Source organism: Tetrao urogallus (assembly GCF_951394365.1).
Source record: "Tetrao urogallus genome assembly, chromosome: 5".
In the NCBI taxonomy this organism is placed as follows: Eukaryota; Metazoa; Chordata; class Aves; order Galliformes; family Phasianidae; genus Tetrao; species Tetrao urogallus.
The window spans coordinates 32,486,214-32,504,114 of record NC_136818.1 but is presented as its reverse complement, the minus strand read 5'-3'; the positions used below and the strand labels follow the sequence as shown (position 1 = coordinate 32,504,114).

Genomic DNA, 17,901 nt, shown 5'->3' with positions numbered 1-17,901 from the left:
ATTTTTCCACTAGGTTTACACTCTTCAGCCTGCCTGGCTGTGATGACAACACAACTTGAAGTTAATTCCAAAATCTATCTTCTGATTTCATGGAGGAGGAAAAAGAAATACCTTTAAGACAACAGCATCATTAAAACATGCAAAGGAGTACAGATGGGGAAACTGTAAGGTTTCAAAAAGAAAAAGCATATACTTTAAAAGAAGATAAATGTTTTAAGTCCCTATCTATTTACCTGTTTATCCCACATAAGCATTTTTCCCCACTAATTAATGATACTGTTCTGTTTTTTCCAAATCTGATATGGTTTTAAACTTACATTCAAAACATCTGAGTTCCTCTATGACAAACACAGAGCAACACAACTTCTAGGTAAAAAAAAGACCTACGTGGCCTTTACAGAAAGGTGTGTGTGCAGCAAACAGAGAAATGTGCACATACTTGATTAATAAGCAATCCTTTTTAACTGACCTATCTCTATGCTTCTTCAACTTAGGTGTTTTTTGGGTGTTTTTTTTGAACATTTCTACATTTTCATTTTGAGAACAGCAAAGATGACATCAACATGAACAACAAAAAGCAGAGTTTTCTAAGAGTTAGAAGATAGGCAGCTTTAATTTTGTAATCTTTTCCTAGATATATTTAGATATTTAAGGCACAATCTAAAACCTGAAAGACGTTAACTGAAGAACTTCTACTCATATCAACATTATTATAGCCTTGTGACAGCTGCCCTGATGAAAAAGCAATGTGGAACACAACTTAGAAACATGCAGCCAAGTAAAGAAAGCAGAACTCAACAAAACTTCTTTAAAACAGTCTCAGTTGGACACAAAAATGCGAGGTGTAAGTATGAAACCACCTCTGCTTACAATAGATATAAAACCAGCAATAAAGTGGCACGTGATATTTGTACAAAATAAAGCCTTAAACCATACAACTACAATTTTCACTCCATAAAACAATCATGTTATTTCCGATGATTAAAGTAAGCTGAAAAATAAACTCTCATTCTTGGACTGTAGAAGGTAACAAAGAATCCTAAGCAGATGGTATACAAGCTTGATTTCTGTGTTTTTTTTCTTTTTTTTAATCTAGCAATTCACTTTAAGAGAGACAGCTCATAACATATTTACTTTTGGGGAAAAAGATGCTTTAAAGCAAAACCATGAAAATAGTAGCTGCATTTTCTTCTTTTCTCCTCTCTGTTTTTTTGTTAAATGAAAGCCCAATGTTCCTTTTAGTCATTTCCTCCACACAACTTGAGTAGGATTTTCCGGTAGTCTCCTGAAGTATCACCCTGGAAATAAACCCAGAAAAAAAAGAGTTGAAGGCTTGCATCCTACTTTTTTGGGGAACGTGGGAGTTGGAAGGGAAAGGAAGAAAGAAAGTTGTCTTAAATGCCAAGCTACTAACTAAAGGAAAGGAAGACAGGGCTGAAAGAAAGCAGGTGTTCACTTCTTATTGAAAACAACAATGCAACAGCAAAATCTGCTCTTTCCTTCATGGAATGGAGAACATCAGTAAGGGAATATATTTCTTTAGGTAACTGAATTTGGTATACAGGGTCAATTGCACATTCTGGAAAAGTTCAGCAAAAACCTTCAGTGAAAAGTTGTCTTTCGGCCAACAAAAGAAAGAAACTACAGAAACAGCAATACAGATTGCTGAACTCCTTTTCCCTGGACTCAGCATGGATTTTTTTCCAAGGAGCAGCAAGGGAAAGTTTACTCTTTGTTATATTTGAATGTTCAAAGTGATGCCCTGGCATTAAGAAATCAATCTCACACCTCAGTCAAATAGTGTCTGTTTGATTCGATGGCAGCAAAAACAATGAATGTACATGCAAAAGTGTGGAAAAGATTTCATGAACAGCAGCAAACAGGAGCAGAAATAGCTGTTTACAAGGGTGGAAGGGTGGATTGTGATAGAACAAGGGGGAATGGCTTTAAACTGAGACAGGGCAGGTTTAGGTGAGATACTGGGAGGAAGTTTTTCCACACAGAGGGTGGTGAGGCTCTGGAACAGGTTGCCCAAGGAGGTTGTGGATGCCCCATCCCTGGAGGCATTCAAGGCCAGGCTGGATGTGGCTCTGGGCAGCCTGGGCTGCTGGTTGGCGACCCTGCACATAACAGGGGGTTGGAACCGGATGATCACTGTGGTCCTTTTCAACCCAGGCCATTCCACGATGATATGATCACCATTCAGCTAGCTCTGCTAGATAAATGTCACCTGGTGCTTTTATGACTAAAAAGCATTCCCTGGGAGCTGCTCATTAACTGGACTTGGTTGATGAGGTTTGTCAACCCTTTTCAAAAGGCAGTTTCAGTTAGTGTATTATCCCTGAAAGCCATTTTCTGGATAAAAATCTCTAGTGACAAAGAGATGCTTCAAGAATCAGAATAAACCCTACACAAAGTACAATCCGCAAAATATAAAGCATTTTACTTTATTCATGTGCTGAAGGAACTGCTGTGCTCTTACGGACAATGACAGAAGAATTAAGGAGTTACTTTAAAACTTTTTTCAACTCTACTTCCTTTTACTGCCTCTACAGAAGAGGCAGGGTTTACACCTATGGCCACACTTAGTGAAATGATGAAGTTCTGCCAAGTAAATGGGAATTATCTGTTCCTATTCCTGATGTGTAAAATTTCATGTAATATTGTGAGAAGTGCCATATTCATCTAAGAGTTACTGATTTGTAAAAAGCTTCTTCTTGTTGAACCTTGGTGACTTATGGCCAAAAAGACAATATAGCTGCTGACAGAATAGCCAAGATTTGCTGGTGCACAAAGTATCCCCCACTGTCTTTCTGGGTTTCCTTTTGAGCGCCACTAAGCTGCATTTCCATGTGAAAAACCAGAAGAATGCATAGGAATTTAACAGATTTGGCACCTTCATTACATGGTGAATGAAGCTTCCTAAGTCCCCACAGGCATCCTCAGGCAAATGAATTGGGCAAACTAGCGCTCTAAGACTTACAGTGATATCTGCATAGAGGGATTTGCCGTACATCCGCTTGTATTCTGCACGTATGTCCAGAAGGTCAACCTCACTGCGTGACACCATGATTCGAATCAGAGTTCTGTCCTTTGTTCCTGCTCCCTGAAATAAACAATGTCATACATGAATCATGTGTGGAAATTGTGGATGATACAGCATGAATCAAGAGATCATCACCTCACCAAATGCCAGCATTTACAAGCAAAACCTCACTGCTTTCACTAAGCTTAGTAGGAATGTAGTATATACATTAATAAATTAAACGTACTGGTAGTGCGTTTCAGGTAACCCTCCATACTTAAACCCTATCAACAAGTCCTACACATGTAAGCTGTTTTATTAAGGAAAGAAGTCTCCATAATAAAACAAGAAATCAGTGGCATAGTTATATACACTTTGCTAAGTGGATCAAGTAAGGCAGGTTTTTCCAGCCTTCCATCGTACTAAATTTTAAGTCTTGTGTTCATGGAAAAAATTCATACTTCCAGCTCATTAGTTATCTTTTAATTAGTACTATTAAATCTGTACAAGGTGGTTGAAATATTCACTCCAATGAACAATAAAATCATTTAAAAACATATGCTATGTTTATGCACCTTGACATAGGCACTTACCTTCATAGCATTCCTCAGCCTCTCAGCAAAGAAAGCTGGTGTGTTCTTGAGGCATTTAACTGCAAAAAGAAACAGTATAACTGAAGTTACTTATTCCTACCCAAATGAAATCTCACCATCTTTTTTCAAGCTCATTCCCATGTTTTAATTTCACACAGACAATACAACGCAGTTTCCATCCCTTCAGTTTGTCACTGAAACAAGTTTGTACCTTTTACCTCTAGCAACCAGACTGTTACCTAAGAAAGCAAAGTAGGTTATGGTGAGGGGATAGGAGGCTTGAAGAAGAACCAAGTTAAGTGTTCCCAGCCTTTCCTGGATTTACAAAATTCCAGGCCTTCCATCTGCAAGGCATGGCAAACTCAAGACCTACTCTAAGTTGGGATGAGTTGCCCTACAATAGGAAGCCACCTATGATAGGAACTGCACCCTTGACTCACAGCTAGATATCCATTTCTTTAGCCACTAAGTTCACAAGGATTCTTGAAAAATCCTTGAAGTGCTTATTTACAAGTGATCATTTTTATTGTTCATTACAAATCTTAAAGAATAAAACCCAATTCAAATTATTTTTATATTAATCTGTTCATCGCTCACTAGAACTACAATCTTTACACTGATCCTATGTTGGGTAAATAACCATGCAATCTGTGGCAAAATGAACACAAAACAAACCATAACCAGCTTCTATTTGACAGCACAAGAAGTATCAAAGCAAGACAGAACAAAAGGGATAAACCTAAATACATATTTCACAGCAACACACATTCTATGTAGGAAAAAAGTACTTGTCTTGAACAGGAAAATGTAGATGAGAGAGAACACAGTTTAACACACAGTTGTCAGAAACATACAACATTTCACAAAGAAATGACAAGTGAAATGCATGTTGCTTGATTGCTGTTAAAGCAACACAATCACACTAAAATGTTGGAAGATGACATTGTAAATTACCAGCTGTACAATCCAGAAAGCTTTAAGAAAAGCAAAATTGAACATTTTCAATTAGAAAACCTTTTTTTCCCCTGGAAAACAAGATTAAAAGAACAAATGATGCCAGATACACATAGACATGTATATATATATCTATATATACATACACACACCCCTAAATAAAACAGAAGCTTATTCAACGAAGTTATTTAGTGGATATTAATGAAAGTCTATCCTCTAATGGTTGTTGACTTATTTGAAAGTTACAGTCCCAATTCTCCATCTGCATCCAGAAGAAAGATCTGCTACTTGACTGCACAGGTTCATGAGATCGACTGACTGACTAACTCTGACAGTTAAGTTTCGTTACTGAGCTGGTCTTCTGCAAACAAACAATACTTCAAGTTAGGTTTTCTAACATGAATACTTATTGATATGATAGATTCAGAACCCTGGAAAAGGTCTGCAAATGTAATTCATCAGAGCTAGGCTCAGTCTGGGTCTTAAAAAACACCCATGCCATTAAAAAAAAAAAGGGGCTACTGTGTCAAGTAAAGTAAGATAAATGGTTATATAGTTCACATATGCTTAAGACAGAAGTGAAAGAGTTAAGCTCTACAAAATCATCTTTATTTTGCAAGATTCTGTTAGAAGCTTCCATGAAAGAAAAGCACAGCTTTGTTGCAGTTCAGCCAAATGTTTTCCTCTTATCTTACTCCTAGTGATAAATACCCTTATTTATTTCAATAGGAGTAGAACAAGCTGTGTTTTGTTGCTGTAGTTTGTTTGTTTCTCATTTCCTCATAGGTACATCCCTTTCCTTATCACTACCATAACTAAAAAAAAAAAAAAAAAAAAAAACCACAACAAAAAAAGCAAATTTAAAGAAGCACAAATAGATAACACAGTAAATACAAAATAATACACAGCAAATAAATGCAAATGTAAAGAAGCATCTTCATCTACGAGACAGAGACAAAACAAAAGAAAAAGAGCTGTGTGACTTTGTTTAGAATAAAGCACCCTAAATAGAACTGCTGCACAAGGTCTCAAGAGCTTGTCATAGCCCTTAGTGGAAACCGATGACTGGCTACCTTACAAAGGATAGAGGGGCAATCTGAGGTAGAGCTTTGCCCTTCATAAGTACCAGAAACACTTACGAACAAAGATGCAAAGGAAACAGAGGAACCATATTTAAGTTTTCTCTCTAATAAAAACAAGTTAGAGGTAAATAATTTTAATGCATTTTCCTTTATTTCCAAAGCTGTCTCAGATATTCCATTCTCACAGTGGCTGGTAGAACATTTAATCACTTAAAATGAAGTCAAGTTAATAATTCTCTCTCCCCATTTTAACATTTAAAAATTTAGCACGTGAGATTTAAATTAAGCAGCTTGCCCAAAGCAGAAGCCTCATCAGCCATCGAGGAGAATTAAGGCCTGCTTTCCACAGATGGCACATACCTACTGCCAGCATGCCTTTTTCCAGGTCTCCAGACATTTCACGACAGATGCTTTTTTCTATGTCCCGGTTACACATCCTCTGGTACTCACTGAAAACTGTCAAGAGAAGAAAGGTTCCAGGAATCAGTCTCACAAAGAGATGGCACTGGTGTACAGTGTATTGCTTTACTGTGAAAGCAATTCTCAACTTGGTACTTCAGCACGCTCATAGAAGTTCTGAAATCTCGAAGATCATTTTAAACATTTTGTTCCATTTAAACGTCACTGTGCTCCTCCTAGCTTGTGCTTATTTTTGAAGGGCTATAGCAAGATATCCCTGTAAGGGGAAGAGTTGAATTTCTCTTGGGAAAGCTTTGTGTATCAGTAAAACTGAGAAAACACTCAGCTGCCCTCACCACTCCAGATTAAGCTAACACACCAGCAAGACAAAGGGGAAGAAGGACTGCCAAGTGTCTTGCATACACAAAAGGATGCAAAAATCGAACTAATTCTAATTTCCCAATCCTCTTATCAGAGTAGAATTTGAACAAATATGACCTCTACCAGCTCTGACATTTAAGAGAGATGATCATAATGCACAGCTCCTGCATACCCTTTTCTCAACAGAGTTCACCTCGCTTTCCCCTGAGTTATCTTTACTCCCATTTTACTGATGACAAAACACAGGCAGAGGGCAGTGTTGCACATTTCTATCATTACAAACAACAGAATCAATGTAATGCTTATGTAGAGGTCCGGGTACCATTACCTGCTCTGAGGTGGGCCCTGCTTCTCGCACACAGAATGGCATTGAATTTGGATTCATCAGTTCCTAGACGATTCTCACCAGCTGCATATAGCTCCTAAACTCAGAAGAGAACGCACACATTATCAATCAGAAAAGCCACCAGGATGATAAAATGAGTTACAAATCGCTTTCCTTACAGCCTCTCTTCCTTTACAAAAAATTTCTTGGTTTAAGAACCACTGGAAAACAGGATCAGGCAATAAATAGTAACTAATCCCAAAACTGTTGTTTAAAACATATGAGCTCTGAATTACCCAAGGAAAAAAAAAAAAAAACCATTTTAAAAGTAGCTGAAAATTACTCTTCCTAGGAGTCCCTGAGTTCACCTTTATTTCTGTACCTCTAGGCATGTTTTGAGACACTTGTATCTCTTACAGCAAACCATGTTGAAAGCTAACTGCATCACTATTTGTGTGACAGTATATTCCTGAAATGATCCATGGCTTTGTTTGCTGTGTGGTGAAACAGAACACACAAAAAGTAACAGGTGCAGAAGTTATTAGGTTCAACTGCCCTACTTGATGCAAAAAGACAGAGCTCCTGAAATGACTAGCAGCAGCACAACGGAATGACACACCAACCTTGGAAAAGCAAGAGATTTAAAAAGCAAAGCAAATCCAACCAATCAAACAGGAAGTGGGGCTTCATTCCCTAGAGCCTCCTCTCTGAAATGGAGCCACAAGGCTCTAATGCTTTTACATACCTTCATAACCCTTCCACCTACTGTAGTGGGTGGAACTACTACAGTAGTAGTACTCACTACTAGTTTCACTAGTGAAACTGTAGTTTCACTACTACAGAAAAAGTCACAGCATATCCAAAACTAAGTCAAAGAGACCATATGTCAGTATACTGAACTGGCCATACTTACAAATAATGAAGATTTCTTACTGACCTGTACATCTTTTTGGACAAGAGACATGTCAACATTTGTACTTTCATCTCTGTTTCCCTGGAAGAATTTGAAGATACAGAAGTTTTGCTAGTGGGCTTTTTTTAAAACAAACAAACAAACAAACAAACAAACAACAACAGACATTACACACTGCATGGAAGTACCTGAGCAAGTGAAATTAAAAGCCTCTGAAAGTGTCCAGATGTGTCACTTCTTATTGCATCCTCCAGTGTTTTCTTAAATTCTGTAAGGGAGACACAACGATGAGTAGTCATACACCTCTGCTCATTTTCCAAATTAATGTCAGTCAATGAAAAAAAAGTAAAAATCTAACCTGCTTTATAGACCCTGTTGAGTTCCTGAATATGCTCATTACTGCGGGAAGCTAAGATTTCAATGAGACAATTTTCATCTGTGCCAATGCCCTAAAAAAAAAAAAAAAAAAAAAAAAAAAAACAACAAAAAAAAACCACAAAGCAAAAAAAACCTCACAACAGCAAACTGTAAGAGAAAACACTTTTCTACCAGCTCATATGGAAATAATGTAAAAAAGAATTAAGGAAGAATACACATACAGAGATAATAAATACAATTCAGAGTGGTACACTGACACAGAAAAACCGAAAGCTTGTAGTTTGAATTTTGCATGCAACACATTTCCAAGACACAGAATGGTCACCATTGGCTAAGAGTACACTTTACAGGTGGAGAAATGTACACAAAACCAAAAGGTACATCCTGCTCCAAATCTTAATTAAATTAGGTTTTAGAACTATTTTTGAGTGCTGAGCATAAAGTCACTGGAAATTCTGACCTGAGAAGTGCTGTCAGCTCCACACTGACTGAGAAGAGTGGCACAGAGTAAGCCACAGTGGCTTACTCAAGACTATGCAATAAATCAAGTGCAAAGTTCAACAGAACTGTGCCTCTGACATTTTTTCCATTTATTAATAAATCTTTTTACAACGCAAGCCTATTAAATGCTCTTTTCATTAGTTATTTAACAGTTAATAAGAACTCTCAGTTTTACTATCATAAACCTCCAAGAAACGGAGTGAGGAGTGGAATGAATATCTGAATGGAGAGTATACCTGAATACAGAGCTTTAAAATTACTGCCACAAATTTGATCAGCTCAAATATTCCCCTCAATTTATTCCCTCAAATATTCCCAAATATGAAGCTGTTTATCCTACACATACCTTTACAGCTTCCTTGATTTCATAAGCATCAAACATGATGGGTGTCTTCATCATTGCTAAGATTGTCTTCTCAAAGTTACCTGATAGTTCAGATTTGAGATCCTTGATCAAATCCTAAAGAGAATTAAAAATAGGTGATGAATATAAACAAATTCTGGACTTCAATTAAAATTCCTTATGTGCAAGCATCAGTAATGTATCACCAAAGTAAAGTTCCTCTACTTAACAACATTAAACAGCAAAAACTAACATACATATTATATAATTAAGGTCAAATTAAATAGATTGTACTGAAGGGCTGAAGTACCTAAGAGACAAACTGCTCTATGTAACTCATCAGAAATACTGCACTGAAATCAAGAGTAGATAAGAAGGCTACAGACTTATGAATCACCTTCCCCTTAAGCAACCTCTCATCTTCTTTCCCAACACTAAGTCTCCTGATTTTCAATTAATTCATGCAGCTGATACAACAGAGGGAAGGGATGTCATCCAAAGGGGCCTTGACTTGCTTAACATAATCAAGTTCAACAAGACCAAGTGCAAGATGTCCACAGACTGGGAGAAGAATTCATTGAGAGCAGCCCTGTAGAGAAAGACTTGGGAATCCTGATGGACAAAAAGCTGGACACAAGCCTGTAATGCGTGCTTGCAGCCTGGAACGCCACAGGTATTCTGAGCTGCACCAAAAGAAGAGTGGCCAGCAAGGAGAGGGAGGTGATTGTCCCCCTCTGCTCTGCCCTTGTGAGGCCCCATCTGGAGTAGTGTGTCCAGCCCTGGGGCCCCCAGTACAAGAAAGACATGCAGGTGTTGCATAGGTCCAGATATGGGCCATGAAGATATTTAGACGGATGGAGTACTCCTCCAGTAAAGTATGGCAGAGGGAGCTGGGTCTGTTCAACCTGGAGAACAGAAAGCTCCAGGTAGAACCCCTTGTTGTCTTCTAGTACTTGAAGGGAGCTTATAAAAGGAAGGAAGACTGACTCATAGTGATAGGACAAAGAAATGGTTTTAATTAAATAAAAAGATTTAGATTAGATGTGAAGAAGCAATTTTTCACTGAGAGACTGGTGAGGCTCTGGAACATGCTGCCCACAGAGATTGTGGATCCCCCATCCTTGGAGACATCCAACACCAGACTGGATGGGGGTCTGGGCAACCTGGTCTAGTGCCTGATTTAGTGGCTGACAACCCTGCCTGCCGCACGGAGTCAAGGGTTGGAACTGCATGATCTCTAAGGTCCCTTCTACCTAGGCCCTTATTCTTCTTCTCTCGTGATGTATTTACCTTTCCATAAGCTGTCTTGAAGGAAAGCATGATCTGCTGTCGCTGCTTGTTTGAGCGACTTCCAAGGCAATCTATAATAGCCTGCTCATCGGTTCCTGTAAGTGCACACAAACACCACAGAATGAGATGCCTGTCACATGAGGATTCAGCTTTTGGTTTCCATTAGACTCCACTTCTGCCACGCCCAACACACATGCTTCTAACTCATCTGCTGCATCTCCTCTTGCATATCACCATAGAACACCCAAGTCTTGTCAAAACCAATCAAAAATACACTGAGAATATAACAAAAACCAGAAAGAAAACCAACCAAAAACAACACCCCACAAGAACTAGCAAATGCCAAATTCAACATGTTGTTTTCATCTACATTCACTGCCATTAATTCCTCTGATTACCAAGTACAAGAGTGTGTGAACCAGCCTACACAATAACCATGTTAACAACAGTGTAAGGCAGTACTGAACCAAAGCTGCAATTCTACTTGAGTTAAATATCAAATCCACAGACTGCTCACCCAATCCCTTCATGGCCTTCCTCAAGACTTCTGCATCCTTCATAGGGTCAAATCCTGATGCATCAGTGATTGTGCCTCTGTTTCCATACTAAAATTATAAAAGTTTAACTGTATATTAGTATTAATAGGAAAAAAACTACTTTTTCATTAAGAAGCAGACAACATAACCCTAAACGTTTGTTTCTATACCTGTAATATGCTAAAATGCACAGTCAATTAAGGTTTGATTAAACTGTATATATAAATGTAAATACTTTGTTTGAAAAACAAAATTAATTGAATTTTAATTTACGTCTCACATTTCTTCTCTGATAACGCAGTATAATAGCATATATTTGAAGTCATAGATGCCTACATTGCTTCTATCTCCTGCTTTGTTCAAAATTCTCCTTGTGACTCCCTTTTCATTTTTAGACACACAAAGAAAAATGTAGAAAAACACATGCGGTCACATTTCAAAACCAAAGCACTGAATGCTCTTACTGCTCCAGGAGAGACTGCAGGCCCTGTAGGACCTGGATAAGATGGATTCACAGCCGGGACTGGTGGATAACTTGGCATGGGTTGCTGCCCTGGGTAAGGTGCTGGTGGTTGTCCAGGTAATCCCATAGGCTGCTGATCAGGAGGCAGTGTGGGCTGGCCTGGTACGTTTCCTCCAGGTGGAGGATACCCCCCATAAGAGGGCTGCTGTCCTGATGGAGGCTGTCCAAAGCCACCTGGAGGTACTGGTGGATAACCCCCAGGTACTGAAGGATATATGCCTTGTGGTACATTTGACCCTCCAAACGTCCCTGCCATATTGGATGCCTGCAATGACAGCCAACAAATGAAGAAAGAAAGTGTACAATTAGCTCAATTTCAATAGCATTATTAACACAATGTGTTCACCTCCCCACGCCCTCCCCAGAAACACAAAGCCATTTCTTCTCTGCATGGCCATGTCAACATGACTACGGCATTATTCACATGGAAGTATTTACTGCAAGCAAACCCTGGGTGTTTAACAGAAGAAATGCATGCATTAGTAGTTTAAAGCAGCAAGAGTTAAGACTGCATTAGGAAAGACATCTGCATAAATTGCCATGTTGATATTGTTTGTGGAGTTAATTAACATCTTTCCCTTATAAAAAAGACCAGAAGAATTGACATTTGATGACTGCAATGTTCCCAGAAACCAATCGCTGAGGATATTGCTATGAGCACTGTAGGTAATTTTGTTGCTCATTCTGACAGCTGAACTCATTTAATTGCTACCTAAGTTATTGATGATGCAAACTTCTTAGCATGCTGTGTTTTATAGCACATTTCTGGAGCCTAAATAGTTAGAAATACAAATCATTTACACCCAAAGCAAAAAAAAAAGTCACAGAAGATGTCTGCATTTCTTCAGTCAGTGTAAAGGGTTTTACTGCCAGTTGTTAAATATTAGCAGAGCTGATCCTATGCTTTCTTCATAGATGAATCACTTGCCTCAATTACAGAACCTTGCTCCTTTTTCAACTGGGAAAAAAGCAGGTAATAAGCTAAACCTGAGCTGTGTTTGCCAATATGAATGTATTAACAATGGACAGTCAGTATTAATCACATGTGCCCCTGCTCCTCTGCATGGCAAAGTCAAGTTTTATGTCCTTGGCTTTTGAAGTCAGGCTCTTCAGTCAAACTTTATCGACAGATCCTGCCTTTCTAACACAAGGAATACTTTGTGGTAATCATTTACTTCAAGAGATGATACTGAATGATCAGCGTTTAAACAAAGGTTAGACAAAGGCACAAAATAAACCTGCTGTAGATTTGTCTACAGTACCAGAACCACAACTTTGCACTTAAAGAAGTCAAGATACATAGAAAGCAAGCAGACTCACCATTCCAGCCATGTAGCCTGGGTTGAACTGATTAGCATAGCCAGCCATATTTTCTAGACCAATAGGAGGTGGATTTGAAGGTGGATAGGCAGCACCACCCCAAGGACTGCCACCTGCAATCAAACACAGCTGTACTGAAACAAGACACTGCATCTTTTAAAGCCTCTTTATCAGCCTAGATAAAACAACATCAACTCCCATCTGAATTTAGCAAGAAACCACAGAAAGCCTCCATGCCCAGAAAGCCCTACAGACTCATGCTTCATTTATTCCACCTTTCCACTTGTTAGGACCATTGGTCACTTAACAATTATAATTCATCCGACTGACTTACCTGGGGGTGGTGGTGGTGGATATCCACCTGCTGGGGGATAGCCTGGGTAACTCATTGCAAAGACCTGAAAAGCAGATGTGATACAGTCATTTTCTGCAGCACTTTGCTAATTATACCACATGAAATTAATAGGCACTACGTTTGCAGTAGCCAGTCAATAAAAATTGGATAAAAACCAGATAAGTTGCAGAGGCTTTTTTGGGGAAAGCACTTCCCACTTTTTTTTTTTTTGGACCAGTAAATATATTCAGATATTTAACCAGCTATACAGTCAGATCTTACTCATTTCAGTTAATATTTACTCCTCATTTTGTCTATTATGTTGTTAAGGATGCATCACTCACAAACACGTTACTGCATTACTGAAGCATCACCAAGTTAGCAACCTACACATAACAGTTCTGTTATCAAAAGTAGAAACATCAATTGACAACCAAGCTGCACTTTGGAATGACTAATTTTATGAGAGGCGTGGAGGAGGAGATTGAGGAAGAGATTGAGATGGAGACATCTGCAGAAGCACAAGAGTATGAAGCTGAAAGGACACACTTCATGCTGACAGCATTGTCATAGAGGGCGTACCAAAAGGAGATCACTGTAACTGGATCTCCACAAGTTGATAGCACTTCTGTCAGAACATGCAGAAATGTACGAGGCCATTACTGTCCAAAATAGAGGTGGAGTGTTAAGAAGTGCCACTGCTTGGTGACTGGCTCTGCATCAATCAGTGCATGGTCAGTAACTGCACTGTGCATCACTTGTTTTGTCTATTCCTTTATACTTATTAGCCTCCTCCTTTGATCAAATTAAAAGGTTTCTCCTTCTCCTTCCCACTAGATATAAGTATCTGTATTTCAAACACCTCCCACCACACTGAGTACAATCACTTAAATCTGCTTTCGATAGCAGGCTATCGAAATGTACATGCCACACAAGTGTATAATCAGGAATTAAGTTTGCTACAAAACTGGACATTAAAGCACACATTTTTGCTCCTTGGGGGCAGTTGTCAGAACTACCACCATCCCAGAAAAACCCTGCCAGAAATTTGTACAGATACTGAGTTAAGGCTATCCTGAAATCCTATCTTATGAATGGTGGTTTCACACTCAAAAGAAGAGGGGGGAATTGTGATGAATAAAGCTCATGGGCAGAGACAAAGGCAGGAAGGGAGCAGTAAGAAACTAAAAAGCTACTTGAACCCACCTTCCTCCTATCCATCCTCTTGTACATTGTGCCCCTGAGTAGTGCAGGGGGATGGGGGCTGCAGTCAGTCCCTAATGCTGTCTCCACTGCTCCTCCATGTTCACTCTGTCCCTGCTCCACATGGGGTCTTTCCCTAAGCTCACCCCACGTGGGCTTACCAAAGATTACAGCTATCAAGGCACTGTTCCAACACGGCTTTATACCATGGGTCCATCCATCTGGAGTAGGCCGATGCAGCACAGGGCCCCACAGGCACCAGTGCCCCCAGGCCACGGCTAGCAAAAAGCTTTGTATCCTTGCTATGTTATTAATTTACTTGGTGTAATAAAATCTGACCTATTCAAGGACATAGCAGGCCGAGATTCTGCTGCCTTTTCCCCCCAGCAGCTCCTGAACTAAGCAGAGCAGGCAGGTGCCTCTTTTCTGACTACACAAACCTCTGAAGCACACAAACACCACGAAAGACAAAGAAGAAAACAAACAATCCTAAACACTTAACAAAGGTATTCCACTTTAATGCCTAGTCCAATGCATTTCCACTGCTTATAAGGTGATGTAACTTGCTGTAATGAGAAAAAAGAGTGTAAACATAGACATGGTAGTAAAATAATAATAAGCAAAAAGTTACTACTCATATCACTAAAAAAACAAACAAACAAACAAACAAAAACAAGCAACCAAAACAAAACCACAACCCAAAACTAAAAGGCACACAGCCAAGTCAGATTCCTAAAAGCATACTTATTAGTCACAATATCTGTATCTTGGACATCCCAATTACTGCAGCATTGAACGCCCCCCCCCCCCCACCCACTTTATGAGTAATCATGGGAATTGCTTGCCTGGTTTTACACATCATGTATACATACAATAATGATAACAAGATGCTTTTCAATACAGCCCTAGGTAAAACTTAAACACAGGAAGGCTTTCTTTATGTGGTGAAGGGCAGAGAAGAATGGGAGCTTTTTGTCCTAGAAGGGTTGCTTGCATGCTTTTAATCCTATGTGGAATGTTCCCTTCTGATAAAAAAAATAATAAATAATGAAAAGAGTCTTTCAGCAATTAAAGCTGAGGTTGACGACTAATGGCAAACTTCATTAGCAATCTGAAAAAAATGTTGCTATATATAAAGAAGTTCCACTTGCTTCTTTTGAATGCTTGTACTCATCCAAGCCTTTTCACAGGGAATTTCTTCCACATTGGTTCAATTCCAGGCAAACCAGATTCACAAACACAGCAACTTCTCATGCTCAGAAACCTCCACCATCACCACTTCATCAAGCCCTGTTGGCCATTTCTCTAACTCAGCAAATATTTACCCTTCTACATTCAATCCCTCAACCACTCCCACAACCTCATCTCTTTCTCATCTTCCAAGCCCACCTCCCCAACTTTTATTCTGGTACATCTTCATAAAGCTGTAAGAGGGACACTTGCTCGCTGACAATAAAAGGCCACAGAGGAGAGGATACAGGAGTCCACCACCCTGATATACAAATACTGTGTGGGAGGATACAGGAACACTGAGGTCTGTGTTTGCTCAGCCATAAAAGCAGCAGTGCGTGAGAGGGGAAAAAAAAAAAAAAAAGCAAACAGAAACAGGGAGTGCCCTGAATTAAATATAGAACAGACACAGCTAAGGTCCTCTCCTCAGCCTCTGCTCACCCTTGAGGTAACTCCTAAAAGCTTGAAAAGACAACCCTGCACTTTGTTTAGTGGCTGCTGTTCAGTATTTAGCCTCCAACAATACCACATTCCAATAATCTGAAGGCAAAAATTATGAAAATATCACAACCTTTGTCTGTTCCAAGTTTTTAATCATGACTGCTTTCCAGGGAACACTAAATCAAGTTAACTCCTTGGCCTTCTCCTCTTCCAGGTGAATTGCTAGGATGCAGTAATAAAAGGCCGCCTAAAGCTATACATTACACAACTCCTCTCTGCAGAAAGCAGAGCCTGCTCCAAGACTGCTGATTTCACCAGAGATCAGAACAGCATTTGTCTCCTTACAGTATGCTGCAGATTTTCATCACAGCTCAGCTGTGCTCTTGCAAGACAAGGACAAGTCGCAGTCAGCATCACATCAGCTACCTGCTACTGTACCAGTCTAAGCAAGATTTATTTTTTACTTACTTAGCCCAATGCAGCACAGAAGTTGCTCTCTCCTTTACCAGGTATAACATTCTACACCCTGTGAAACAAAGAGCCCTGCAATTGGTGCTCTTTAAAGCCTTCTGCCTGTGACTCCTTGACTAGCCTTCATAAGCTGTTAAAACAAATGAGATTAACAGCATCTGTTCCCCTTCCAACAACAGTCAATGTAGCGGAGTTCACATCAGCCAAAACTCAAGGAAAGGAAAAAACAGAAAAATGAGAAGCGTATAACTGACAAACATACTCAAGACAACAAAGCCCAAAGAAAATGACAAAGCTGTACAGACTCTTGAGGTCCAGGTACAGCAATGATAGTTTCAGGACATCAGCTTTATTCTGGCCTCCTTCTCTGTCCTAAATCAAGTTCTTCATTCTGTAGCACTTCCTTCCAATGCTCTCTCTGCAAGACTTACCATGCAGTGAGTCCAATCATGTACAAAATAAAGAATGAGGTTCTATTATAGAGTCATCATCTGCCATATAAAATCACTTGTTGCAAGAACAGCCAGCCTATAAATAGCCCAAATGATGTTCTCAGCTGACTAATGCCTCAAGGATTTATATCAATCTATTTTAAGTTCTGCCATAAAAGACAAATTTCTGCATCCTCTGTGAAAAGCAGAACAGGTAAACAGTAATAATCCGTTTCACAAAGCACCCTCTGTGGGGAATCCTACACAACTGAAGTGACAGTGCAGCACTCAGTACACCATAGAAATTACCAGAAAAACATCCAGCTGCTCATCATGGGACAGACCCTGCTACAGCAGCCTGCTGCTCCATGCTCATAGCCTTCAAGGCGACAGGAACTGAAGTTTTCCATTTTGCCTTCTGCCAACGCTTCCTACATGTACCTCTGCCCAGGCTGCAAACGAAGCCAAACAACAACACAGAGTTCCATAAAGAGAGGGGTGCTTATCAGAGCTACAAGAACCTTTGTTAACAGCGGCACAGACAGGAGTCCTGTGCTGCATACCAAGTATCCATGCAATGCCCCACGCTGCTGGCCGTAGGACTCCACAGTGGCAAAGCAGAAAAATACAAGTTGGCAAACGCATCATGTTTTTCTCAAAGGTGACCACTGTTACACTTTCTAGGCATTCAAAACTTACAGCTGTCTAGAAATGCTGGGAAACTCACCATTCAGTGTAATAAACCAGAAAGGTGAGTATTTCACAACAGCCATAGAAGTGAAGTTAAAGAAAGCAAGACCATGGTCATTAAGTCTGTGTGGAATCAGCCAACTTAAGCACTTACAGCTTCATAACATACATTTACCCCAGCTAACAGAAAACTATTTTCAAACCACGGCCCAAGGCAAACAGTAAGGAGTTACATGGAGTACAGGTGCCCTGTAACCTGTAACATAACCCATTTCCCAAGCATAAAGTTGCTCTCTCCAGTAATAATAAAAAAGGGGTATTGGCACTGTCTTCTTCAGGCAACTTAAGCATCCAAGTTCAAGGAACTTGCCAGACCTAAGTTAGATCTCCAGCATCCTTTTTTAACCACTACATTTGCCAACGCCTTTATGAAAGTGGATTAGAGAACTAACTTAATCACTGTGAACATCTCATCATGCAGGTATTGGCTGAATATACAAACAATCGTATATCAGATATACTTAAATGCTGTAAGAAC

The 17,901-nt window shown here is 39.5% G+C and overlaps 1 protein-coding gene across 3 annotated transcripts; it reads right to left on the bottom strand.

Annotated features, from left to right (window-relative positions):
* Nucleotides 1-1,238: 1,238 nt before the first annotated feature.
* Nucleotides 1,239-12,952, bottom strand: ANXA11 (annexin A11; the record flags this gene model as incomplete). Of its 3 annotated transcripts, none has more annotated exons than XM_079535514.1 (14): nucleotides 1,239-1,298; nucleotides 2,984-3,106; nucleotides 3,619-3,677; nucleotides 6,015-6,110; nucleotides 6,763-6,856; nucleotides 7,697-7,753; nucleotides 7,861-7,940; nucleotides 8,031-8,121; nucleotides 8,898-9,011; nucleotides 10,185-10,279; nucleotides 10,702-10,789; nucleotides 11,185-11,508; nucleotides 12,564-12,669; nucleotides 12,894-12,952. In XM_079535514.1, 14 exons carry the CDS (start codon nucleotides 12,950-12,952, stop codon nucleotides 1,239-1,241), a joined length of 1,446 nt encoding a protein of 481 aa, XP_079391640.1. The 3 variants fall into 3 exon arrangements, with proteins under 3 accessions (XP_079391640.1, XP_079391639.1, XP_079391641.1); XM_079535513.1 differs by having other exon boundaries at nucleotides 12,564-12,676; nucleotides 12,898-12,952; XM_079535515.1 differs by having other exon boundaries at nucleotides 11,191-11,508; nucleotides 12,564-12,676; nucleotides 12,898-12,952.
* Nucleotides 12,953-17,901: the final 4,949 nt, after the last annotated feature.